At 37.8% G+C, this 12,775-nt stretch overlaps 1 protein-coding gene across 1 annotated transcript in view; it reads right to left on the bottom strand.

Annotated features, from left to right (window-relative positions):
- Positions 1-1,586: 1,586 nt before the first annotated feature.
- The window catches only part of COL6A5 (collagen type VI alpha 5 chain), an 88,472-nt gene continuing 77,283 nt past the window's right edge, over positions 1,587-12,775 (bottom strand). Inside the window, exons 37-40 of the mRNA XM_032409212.1 lie at positions 8,760-9,449; positions 7,284-7,380; positions 6,313-6,554; positions 1,587-1,615 (exon numbers count right to left, since the gene is read on the bottom strand). Of these exons, the coding sequence (XP_032265103.1) occupies positions 1,587-1,615; positions 6,313-6,554; positions 7,284-7,380; positions 8,760-9,449 (1,058 nt within the window). The remainder of the gene's footprint in view (positions 1,616-6,312; positions 6,555-7,283; positions 7,381-8,759; positions 9,450-12,775) is intronic.

Genomic DNA, 12,775 nt, shown 5'->3' on the forward strand with positions numbered 1-12,775 from the left:
TTGCATGAGTTGGGGGAGCATTTGTAAAAGGGGATACAGGAAAGGAGACCCTCCATGATTCCTCAGATAGAGACATTCTCAGGTAGACAGAGTCCTTTAGACAGACTAATTTTTAGAAATCCTTGCCCTGGGAAGTCTGTGGGTCTCTCAGTATGAAAAACACTAGCCTTCCCAAGCTCCTCATTACACAAATAAGAAAGTTGAAGACTAAGGCAATCAGGTGACTATTTGAGATCACAAAGTTAGTTGGTGACAGAACCAAAATTAGCATCCAGATCTCCTCATTCCCAGTATGGCATTCTTTCCACCATGGCCATCAACTCTAATGTCATTTGTCATCATCACTGTCATCACTGTCATCATCATCATAATTTTAAAAAATAGCTAACATGTATTAAGCTTTCACTCTATGTAAAGTGCTGTTTAAAGCACTTCACATCTGTTTAGTGATCACATTACCCTACAATGTAGGCTCTATTATTATGTCCATTTTACAGATAGGGAAACGGAAGCTCGGAAAGACAAAGTAATGTGTCTACGATCACATGACCAGTAACTGCAGAAATAGGAGTCAAATCCATGTCCCCATCCAGTGATCCCTGGATTCACTCTTTCAACTACTGCTTCCCAAAGTGGTTTCTGTAAAATACTAGTCCAATAAGATGTTCCCTGATACAAGAGTCTGTGGTCATAGTGGTTTGACTATAGCCCCTCTCAGAATCACAATGAAGATTAGCCCAATAAAGGCATGAGAAGTCCTGCAAAAATGATACCTACTTATCAGTGTTTTACAGGAAAATTTCCCCCCCAATTACCTATTAATATTTAACGAAAGGACTCCCATTAAAGAAGACTCATTTAGGCTCAATATTTGTAACACTAGGTCAGTGACTCTCAAACTCTAGCCTGCATCAGAATCATCTGGAGGGCCCCAACCCTAGAGTTTCTGATTCAGCAGGTCTTTGGTAGGATTCAAGGATCTGCATTTCCAATGACTTCCTAGATGTTGCTGATGTGATGGTCCAGGGACCGGACTTCGAGAAACACGGCACTTGATATTAGAAAAATAAAGACAAAGAAACAAGCCCTAAATTGGCATAATGGGAAAAGGAATACAGTTATACTTTTTAAAAATTCACATTAAAATCTTGCAAATGTACATTATAATGAGCAAAATAATCTGTAAATTAAGTTGATGGATAAAATCAAAACATCAGAAAAATGAACAGGCAAAAAGAAAAGCCCACTCTCTTTGGGAAAACAAAGCATATAAGGGCTGATCATTCTTCACAATGGATTTTTATTTTTAATTGTCAAATATATTACCAGACTTAGATCATTCGTGTAGGATAATACTAGCTGATTATGTACCAAGCACAGTGTGTATTTTGACCTTCATATGTATCATCTCCAACCTTTCAACAACCCAGATAACGATTTTTTTTCAGATAAAGATTTTATTATCTTTTTTCCATGGATTAACTTTAAGGTGAATTTGTGTTCTATAAACATAATTGTAGGGTATAAATCTTTGTGACAAAATGGTGTTGGATCAGGTGCTGTGAATATTCTTTGGTAAGACACTTTTAGATGTCTGCAGCTTCCATTTCCTTATCTATAAAAAGATACAGGACAACTCACTGATTTCTAAAGTCATTCCAGTTTCAAATTCTAATCTTCCATGATTCCAAGAAAGAAGCCAAACTAACATTTCCTAAAGAGACTCAGACTGACTTCAAGGAGCAGAGCGGGCCAAATGTCACCAAATCAAGTTGTTGGCTAGAACTCTCAGAGGGAAATGAGTAAAGAGACTTCTAGATGTAGGATATATAATTAAGTAGAAAAATGGAGAAAACTTCTGGAAGAAAGAAATTTGGAAGGATAATAACAAACAAGAAAGGTCTCGGTAATGCTCACTTGATAATCCTTTTGAATTACCAACCTTATCATTTTCAGCAGCCATCTCACCTCAAGATATCTAACAGGACTGATTGAATAGAAATCTATAGCAGTGTTTTTCAAATTTATATGCACATTGGAATTTCTCTGGGGCTTCAAAAAACAAAAAAAAAAATGGATGCCTGTGTCTCACTCCCAGAGAATATGACCTAAGTGATGTGAAATGTGAGCTGGACTGTGGAATTGTCAACAAACACCCAGGTCATTATAATGCAGAGACAAGCTTGGGAAATGCTGATTTATAGGGTTCCTTCCTGTGATTATGTTGTTAATTATATGCCCTGCTGTGGACTGAATTGTGTGCCCCCAAATTCATATGTTGAAGTCCTATCCCGCACATGACTATATTGGATATAGGGCCTTTAAGAAGGTGACTAAGGTTAAATGAGGTCTTAAGGATAGAGACATGATCTGATAAAAGTGGTGACCTTAGAAGAAGAAGGGACACTAGGACCGTCTCCACCATGTGAAAACAGCAAGAAGGTGGTTGTCTGCAAGCCAGAAAGAGAGCCCTCATTAGAAACCAAATTGGCTTATGCCCTGATCTTGGTCTTCCCAGCCTCCAGAACCATGAGAAAATAAATTACTGTGTTTAAGCCCCCCAGTCTATGGCATTTGTTATGGTAGCCTGAGCTGAATAAGATAACCCCTCCTACATCTACCCTCTCTATCTCAGATCTGATTCCTTCTTCCAGTATTGGGAGAGCACACTAAATCAGGACCTGCCAGACCAGGGTCAAGTCCCAGAAAGGCACTAAACCTATCTGAGTTTCAGTTTCTCCATCCAAATATGAGGGGTATTATTTCCTGTCTCCTACACAGGGTTTTGGAGAGAACTCAATGGGATCATTTATATGAAATTACCTTATAGATAATATGGCTCTGTACATGGGTGAGCTGCAGCTGGTACATGCCACTTTGTCTCATTCAACCAGTCTCCCTTTCCAATCCCCTCCTTGATTTCCCTCTTGGATCCCCTCCTCAGTATGTTCTCTCAGCTGTCTGGTCCTTAGTCATTTGGCCTCACTCCAACTCCCTGGTTCTCCCATCACTGCTTTCCTTTAGCACATGTCTGTTAGCAACAAATCCTCTTAGTTTTCCTTTATCTAGAAATGTCTTTATTTTGCCCTCATTCCAGAGGGCTATGTTCACTGGATATAAAATTCTGTGTTCCGAGTTCTTTGATTTCAGTATGTGAAAGAAAAAGATGTTTCACTGTCTTTCATCCTCCATGGTTTCTGATGAGAAATCTACCATCATTTGAAGAATTGTTCCCTTCTTTTGTAATATGTAGATTTTCTCTAGCTGCTTCAAGATTTTTCTTTTCTGTTTTCAGCAGTTAATGATATGTCTTGAGTGGGGTTTTAAACTCTGTAAAGTTATATCTTCTACTAATTTGGGAATTTTTTGTCCATAATTTCCTCGAATATACATTTTCTTCTAACTGAATCTAACTTCTTTTTCTTTCTGCTTTCCTTCTAGAACGCCAATGAAACAAATGTTGGCCTTCTGATATTATTTTATAAGTCTTCAAGGTTCTGTTCATCTTCAAAAATCCCTTTCAGATCATATAATTAACATATCTTCAAGTTCACTGACTTTCCTCTGTCATCTTCCTTCCGCTTTTGAGGCTGTCCAATGATTTTTTTTTTTTAATTTCAGACACTGTATATTTTTTCACTTCTAAAATTTCCTTTCAGTTCCTGTTTCATTATGTCTATGTTTCTTTTTTTTATTATGTTCAATTAGCCAACATATAGTACATCATTAGTTTTTGATGTAGTGTTTGTTTGTTTTAAAGATTTTTAAAATTTATTTGACACAGAGCGAGTGAGAGAGCGAGCAAGAGAGAGAGAGTGCAAGCACAAGCAGGGGGAATGGCAGGCAGAGGAGAAGCAGGCTCCCCGCTGAGCAGGGAGCCCAATGCAGGGCTCAATCCCAGGACCTTGGGATCATGACCTGAGCCGAAGGCAGACACTTAACTGATTGAGCCACCCAGGCACCCTGTTTTAGATGTAGTGTTAAATGATTCATTAGTTACATATAACACCCAGTGCCCATCACAACACATTTCTGCTGAGAATGTCTTTCTGTTCATTTCAAGTTGTTTGCCTTTATCTCATGGAGTAGAGTTATCATAGCTGCTTCAATGGCTTTGTCTGTTGGTTGTCTTTTCCTTTGAGAATAGTTCACATCTTCTGGTTCTCTGTATGTTGTCTAATTTTAGATTTTATCCTGAACATTTTGAATATTATATTGTATAGACTCTAAATTCTAGTATGATTCTGTGTAGAATTTTAATTTTTTTTGTCAGCAGACAATTAACCTGGTAGGTTCAGAAGGCAAGTGCTGTGTTACCTCCTGTGGGCAGTGGTTCCATCCTCAGTTTAATGTCCAAAGCCTGTCCTGGATCTTCCTGTCCTGGATCTTCCCCATCCATGCACAGCTTAGTGGAGAGCCCAGGGCGTATGCAGCTCCCATAATTAGAATTATAGGACCCCCTTCTCCAGTTCTCTTCTCTCTGGGGCTACCCCCACATGCTGGGCAACAGGGCCTCTCTTCCTAGTTCCTCTGGCCAGAAAAACAGGGTTTCCCTTTAGTTTTAGCTAGTTAGTCTTCTACTCAGCTCCAAACTGTGCCCACCTTCAGAGCAAAACAGTGGGTGAAATAGTGAGAGGAGGGGTGCCTGGGTGGCTCAGCTGGTTAAGCATCTGCCTTTGGCTCAGGTCATGATCTTGGGGTCCTAGGATCGAGCCCCATATCAGGCTCCCTGCTCAATGGGGACCCTGCTTCTCCTTCTCCCTCTGCCTCTCCCCCTGCTTCTGTGCTTTCTTGTGCTCTGTGAAATAAATAAAATCTTTAAAAAAAAAAAAACCATGAGAGGAAAGAGAGGGAAAATGGGGATTTCTTCCACCACCTCACTGACAAACAAGGGCCCCTTTTCCTAGTTCTTCTGCCCAGAAATATGAGGTTTCTACTGAGTTTTAGCCTCCTACCCCACTGCCATCACACAGTTCAGGACTGGGGTCTGCCCTCAGCACAAAGCCACAAAAGAAAACAGAAAAGAAAATGAGAAACTTCACTAAAATCTGCTTTTTGTTACCTTTCAGAGATCTCAGGTGGTTGCTTTTTGTATTTTCTCCAGAGTTCTCAGTTGTAATCAGTGGGGGAGAGAGGCAATATCGGCTTAGTCCATCTTGAGGCTAAAGTAGGCTTAGTCCATCTTGATTGGAACCACATATTTCATTGTATTTATATTTGATTTTCCTTTTCTTACACTTCTCTCCCCTTTCTATATTTTTCTATATTTCCTCTATCCTCATCTCTCCTATTTTCCATCATTTTGCTGATCTTGTTCAATATCTATATACTAGCTATACCTACAATTATACCCATATCTAATACATATAGTATAGATGTGTATATGAAGTATTGATGTATATTACATACTTACATAGCATTGTACATATATACTGCATACATACATGGCATTTCATTATATAATCTTGCCAAAATTTATTTATCATACCTGCTGTTGGGCATTTTTGTTTCCACTTTGGGGCCACTACAAAAGTGCTGTTATGAATATTCTAGTACATAACTTTTGATGAATATATATTTTTCTGTTGAGAATATACATTAAAGTTGCTAGTCATAGTATATGTATACTTTCAGCTTTAGTAGACACCCAAGAATATTTATTTTAAAATAATTTCCCATACAGTTTTGATACACAGCAAAAATTGTGAATAGCTACTCTAGAGCCTACTATAGCTTCCTGTTCTCCATCTTCCATTTTCCCTTTAGTTGTGGGTCCAGAACCATCACCTCACATTGCCTAAGAAGCTGCCCTCAGCCTCCAAAGAAGTCTCAAAACCACAGCAGCCTTGTCCATTCCAGGCACCAGCTAGAAGCGCACATCTCAGAGCAGGAAAGCCTAGGTTACTAAGGGAGAATGCAGACCCTCAAACACTGGAGGCTTGTTGCATAGCTCCTTCCCCCCTGCATTTTGCACAAGGATGCAGGGCTCTGCTTGCTTACTCAGGACCGGTGTGGTCCTTGTTCTCATCCCTCTCCTGTCTCCATTTCCTGACCCTACACCAAACATCTATACCTACTTCCAGTTCTGGTTTTGTCAACACCATTGACTCCCTTTTTTGCCTTTCTAGAGTTATATCTTGTTTGCCTCCTCATTTTGGGAACCCCTTGCAGCCCTAGATGATAGGCACTTCTATCCTGTCATTTCTACCTGTCCCAGTGAGTTATCCTTGCTCATCCTTGCTCATCCTCCACCAGGGGAAAATCCAAACAAAAGTACTTCAGGGTCTTCAATTCTATTGTACCCAAGGTTACCTTTTTTATCTTGTTGTTTACCATCTGCTAGAGCTGGCATTTCTTCTGAATGTGCCTCTTCTTTATCGTTCATCAGTTCTCCAGTTGAAAAGAGCATGTATAACTTTTGGATCAAATCAGTAGTAGTCTCAGAACCATTACTAGGATTGTTCCCTAATACAAAGAAATGCTGCTCCTGGGAATCAAATTCATCAAACAGCTCACTGTTTCCTGTCTCTATTTTATACACCTCAGGAATAAAGCTAAGGTGACAGAGAAAAGAGATGAAAAATACATTAGCCAAGCCCCTTGCAGAATTAAATGTAAAAACAGGCAGATATAGAACAGCAATAAATTTTATGCATGTGATTGGAATAGTCCAAATAGTTTGTGGATGAAATCTGACTCAGGGGCAATTTTTTAATATTCCAAAGGGAAATTAGAATGTTGTATCAGTGGTTTAGGACTCCAAAGCAATCTTATTTTCACCACTGAATTTTTATTGAGTACTTAGGGTTGTACTTTGCAAAATCAAACATAAAAGAATCCTTCTTACCAGTCTTCATATGGGTTCTGTTTTTTAAATGGCAAATGTTTTGGTTGCTTTTGTCATTTTTTATATTTTGGGTTTTCTTCTGCTCTATGTGGTACCTAACATTTGATGTTATAAGTTTTCTGTTTTGGCAGTACCCAATATTAGAGTGGTGTTATATAAGGTATTACAAAGAGCCTTTTTTTTTTTTTCATAAAAGCTACAGAAATGGGAACATGGTTCTTTCTAATATGGGTCATATTCTATCTGCTATTAACTCCAGATCTGTGAGTCATCACAAACCAGGAGTATTTTACGCACACACACCCACACACACACACACACCTACATCCCAACCAAACTTGCATCCTGAAAACTAAAGCACCATTCATTTCAAATTATTTTTATAAGGACTGTTTCCAACTGTAATATTACCCAAACTGTGAATTTGCCAACTCACAATACATTGTTTCCTGAGCCAACATTCTCTGGATTGGGAGAGGTGATGTTAACACACTTGGGTCTCAGATCTGCAGGGGGATATTTGTTGATGGCACCTGGAGAAAGAGTGGGCTGGTTAATCTAAATGTTACCCTTCTATATTCTATTGCCCAAAGTCAGTTCATCTTTTCCTGTGGTTGGAGGTGTCTTCAAGAGCAAATTAATTTTATAAGGTACTCGGCAAAGTAGGCACCCTCTGATATTTGCAATACCTCATTGGCAAAGTCAATGAGATACAGCAGTGATTGAGTCAAAAATTCTCAAGCTCTGTATTTCACAGGCTTGTGATACAATTCAAGGACATCTTTCAATCCCTTCTAACATCTATTTCTATTCCTCTAAAAGGAAGATCTTTCCAGAAGACACATTGAGCTATTGTAATTGTCTGCCCTATTTATCTTAGGGTTGGAAGAAGGCATCATTTTTTTTTTTTTTTTTTGCAAGTGACAAGCCTGCTACGATACATATAAATCTTGATTTCCAAAATTCCTGAGGGTTACATGAGCCCTGGGGCTTTGTGAGTGGCAGCAAATCTGCATCTCTGTTATTCTCTGGTAAACTCGCAGGAGCTGCAAATAACTATTCAATGTGGCCTCTGCCTCACTCCTAATCCCAGCACAGGCCAGAATTTGCTTGATGTCACAAGCTCTCAGGTATACTACTATACCCATGTCTAAAATTGGAACTCATGGACAGAGGCTGGGGCAGTCACTCTCAAAGCCCCACTATAAAAAGACATGCTTAAGACCCTGCTTGGCTATGCCTGAGCCAGTTGTCTGGGACAAATGCTCTAGAAGAGATTCATGCCCATGGCTCAAAAGAATTAAAGTCATAACCAAAGGTAATTTACAATGAAAGATAAAACAGAAGTCCTGGAGTAGATGGAGGGTGATGGTAGTGGGGTATTACTGATTACAGCAGTGTACTTCGTTAAGCGTATAGGAATTGAAATATGGTTTAAAGAACAGGAGCACAGCTCTGGGTTCAGAATGCATGGGGCTGAGTCTAGAATTTGCCAACTCTCAAACTAAGCTTTTGAGCAATTTATTTAATGTCTCTGAACCTTAGTTTTCTCACTTGTAAAATGGAGATACTAGTACTTTCCTTTGAGGGCTGTACTGAGGATTAAATGATATAATCCATTTAAAGAAGTTGGTACATAGTACCAAGTACGTAGTAAACAGATTAGGGTTAAAAAACACTTTCTACCTACATGGGGGTTTTCTGGCAAAGACCTTGACAGTGCAGCAGTAAAGTTCAAGGTCAATAAGACCTGATATTTTTCTCTGGTTTTCTCACTGCCTCCTACTCACACCTTAGACTATACCACTTACCACTGAAGTAAGGATTTATTACTAAGCCAATTGGTGGATTGTACACAGAGACATTAAATCTACTGCAAAAGCAATAGAAGAGAAAACGTTTAATGACTTACGTCTGATTGAATGAACAAATGGCTTGACAAACTTGGTGATATAGTTCAAATCTGGCTTGTGGGTTCTGCCAAGCTGGACTAAGTGATGATCCAGTGGGTGGCTGGCTAATTCTTCTAATTCCTTGTCATTGTGTATAGGACCAAAGGAAAACACAAATATGCAGTAGCCCTGACACTTGGCTCTCAGCGCTACATTTCTTAAGACTTCCTTGTCTAAGGGGTTGGTTTCGCCAGCAGATATAACAAAGATAACTTTGTTTTTCCTCAGGTTGGGGGTTCCTACAAACACATTGTCAACTGTCCACTGCAGAGCATGGCCAATAAAAACATCTCCATTGAGCTGCTGAAAAGAGTCTTGGAGATGATGTTTCATTTGGAATATACTGCTATAAGTAACCAAATCAAATTCCAGGTAGACAGGGCATTCTTCACTGTTGGGCATATAGCCTGGAGGAGAATAGCTCAGGACTGCCACTCTGTCTCCTAACATGGAGGTCAGTGGGTCTGGGGCAATGTGAAAGTAATCAAGCACTGAGATTAGAAAAGCTTTCACTTCCTTAAACTCATCATTTCCTATTCTTTGGGAAGCATCTATGAGGAAAGCCACATCCATGTAATATTCTTGAAGAGAGGTATCTCCAGGTTCATTAGTAAGACCTGGTTCTTCTTTTCTGCCATGGTTTTCATGTCCTGCAATAGAACAGCTCAAGTCACTCTCTTTAGTAGAAGGCTAAACTTGGCTAAAAGAAGGCTAAAATTACTTAAAACTCCTAGCCAAGGATGACCAATACACATCTTGGGATTTTGCCATGCTTTATTCCCATAACCCTGGCAGACAACATAAATCAATTACAGTACTTGTTCCCAGATGCATTCTCTAAATATGTCTCTACACACTGCATGGGAAACCACTGGCATTCAACAGGTGCTATCATGTGAAAAGAAACATATTTCCTAGCCTATTTCAGATCTTTGTCAAAGGACTGATTGATCTCTAGCTATTTTCATATGTAAGATGAGAAACATATAACTATTTTTAGTGCACTCCACATGATTACAAAATTTGAAGTACACATTTGCATGAGATCTAATTATTATGCAGCAGCTCTAAGAGAAAAGTATATATGTCAAAGTCATATTTGTTGATGTCACAAACACATATACCTTTATACACATGTTCAAAATATGTACCATAGTATGATGTCATGAGAGCAAGTATAAATGCTGACTTTACAATCCAAACTCTGTGTAAGACCTTAAATACTCTAAGATGTTGGTACTTAAGGTGCCAGTCTGCAAACTGTTTATTGGCCCAGGACAAAATAAGGAGCTTGCACCATGTTGTAAGTCATCAACATTACTAAGCACACTGTTTAGTTTGGCTTTTTTTTTTTTTTTTTTTTTGTGGTAGCAAGACTTTCTCAATGAAGGAAACAGTGCCCTGATTTACATTCTGATGCTAATGCCTTATCTTGCTGTAGATCAGACTTTAAGTAACACTGCTTTAAGCCTAAGGGATCATAAAACCATGTCCACAATCATGTGGATGGTGACTGGTCAGTGAAGCCACAACAGGAAATGCCAGCTCAGAAAGACAGGAAGTAGGTGGCCAATGTTCTTTTTTCTATGAAAGAAGTGTGTCTATAAACCTAATCAAGCAAGAAGTAGATTTTTAACTGGCAAAAATTTATTGATCCCCATTTGTGCTCAACCCCATTATTAATGCTGTATATTTATTACTTTATTTACTCCTCACAATAATACCCACAAATGAATTAATTAACCTGTATTAATGCCATAAAACCTTAATAACAAAATAGAATGCAAAAAAAAAAAAAAAAACCCACCATAGATAATGTTATTAACAGGGCAAATGCTCCATTACATGTTTGTAGCTCAAATAACTCTGAATTTCTAGGGTAAACTCCACATTATTTTTTTTATCTATTGTTGAATTTTTTTGACAAATAAAAGTTATGTAAAAACTGTAAGGTATACAATGTGGTGTTTTGATATCACCACACCTTGTGTAATGATTATGACAATCAAGGTAATATTATTGGATTTGATTTACTTAAAATTTTGTTTAGAATTTTTACAGCTATGTTTATAAGGAATATTGGAGTACACCCATGTAAAGTCTTTGTCTGGTTTTGCTATCATGGTAATCTGGCCTTAGAGAATGAGCTGGAAAGAATTCCTTCCTCTTTAGTTTTCTGTAAGAGTTTGTGTAGAATTGATATTATTTCTTCCTTAGGTGTTTTGTTGAATTTACCAGTGAAGTCATTTTGGTTTGGAGTTTTCTGTATGGGAAATTTTGAACTACAAATTCAATTTCTTTAATAGGTTTTGGGCTATTTAGATTACTTCTTGAATGAGCTCTGGTAATTTGTGAATTGCAAGAAATTTGTCTATTTCACCCAAGCTAATTTATAGGCAAAAAATTATTTATCATATTCTCTGATTACCCTTTTAATATCTGTTTCTTCTCTCATTCCTGATATTAGTAGTGTCTTCTTTTTTTCTTGGTGACTTTGACTATAGTTTATTGATTTTATTGATATTCTCAAAGAAACAGCTTTTGGTTTTACTGATTTTCTCTTTTCCATTTCATTGAGTTCCACTTTATTACTTCCTTTCTTCTGCTGCTTACGTAGGGTTCTCCTTTTTCTGATTTCTTAAGGTGAAAGTTGAAGTCATTGATTTGAAAACTTTCTTCTTTACCAACATAAGTATTTAATGCTATAGATGACCTAGGTACTGCATTAGCGGAATCTCACAAATTCTGGCATATTGTGATTTTATTTTCATTCATTTGAAAATACTTTCTAATTTCCCTTTTGATTTCTTCTTTGACCATGGATTTTTTAGAAGCATCTTATTTAGTTTCCAAATACTTAGGGATTTTTTGAAGATCTTTCTGCTATTGATTTTTAATTTAATTCTGTTTTGGTCAGAGAATACAGTTAGTGTGACTTCAATCTCTTAAAATTTTGAGAATTGCTTTATGGCCCACAATATGGTCTACCTTGGTAAGTGTTTCATGTGTACTGAAAAGAATATGTATTCTGTTGTTGTGTGGAGTATTCTATAAATATCCATTAGGTGAGGTTAGTTGCTAGTGTGGCTCAAGACTACTGTCTTCCTGCTGATTTTCTACCAAGTATTGAGACAGGGTATTAGAACTCTGATGCTCTTTTCATTTTTTAAAAAAATCTTTTTTCTCCCTGAGTTTTATTTTGGATAATTCCATTACTACATCTTCAAGTTCACTGATTTTTTCTTTTACCAAATCTAATTTGCTATTAATCCCATCCAGTATATTGTTCATCCTAGACATTGCAACCTTTATCTCTACAAATTCTATTTGAATCTTTTTCTTTTTTGTATCTTCCATGTCTCTACTTAACTTTTTCACATATGAGATACAGTTATAATAACTGTTTTAATATCTTTGTTAATTCTAACATCTGTGTCAGTTCTGGTTTGTTTTAGAGTGATTATGCTCTTGATTATGGTCATGTTTTCATGCTTCTTTTTGTTCCAAATATTGTGAAATTTTCCTTTTTGGATGTGGAATACTTGTGTATTCCTACAAATATTCATGTTACATGAAAACTATTTGTTCCTTTTAGGTCGTGCTATTATGATTTGTTTGGCTAGTCTAGAGTAGTGCTTAATTTAAGGCTAATTATTCCCCACTACTGAGACAAGACCTCCCTGAGTTTTCTTTCCAATACTCTATGAATTATGAGTTTTTCCAGGCTTTCTGGCAAGAAAAGGCACTGTTCCTGGCCCTCTATGAGCAACTGGCACTATTCTGTAATCTTTTCTGATGGTTCTTCCCCCAGGCTCAGGGCATTTCATCACATGCATGTGCCCTCACCACTCTGCTGAATAATTGAGGGGACCCTTTGTATATCTCTGGTGTTCTCTCTCTATGCAGCTCTCTCTTCTCTGGCATTTTGTCCTGGGAACTCTTACCACCTTGGTCTCCCTGGATTCTCATCTCTGTC

Source organism: Phoca vitulina, unplaced genomic scaffold, assembly GCF_004348235.1.
Source record: "Phoca vitulina isolate PV1807 unplaced genomic scaffold, GSC_HSeal_1.0 scaffold10, whole genome shotgun sequence".
In the NCBI taxonomy this organism is placed as follows: domain Eukaryota; kingdom Metazoa; phylum Chordata; class Mammalia; order Carnivora; family Phocidae; genus Phoca; species Phoca vitulina.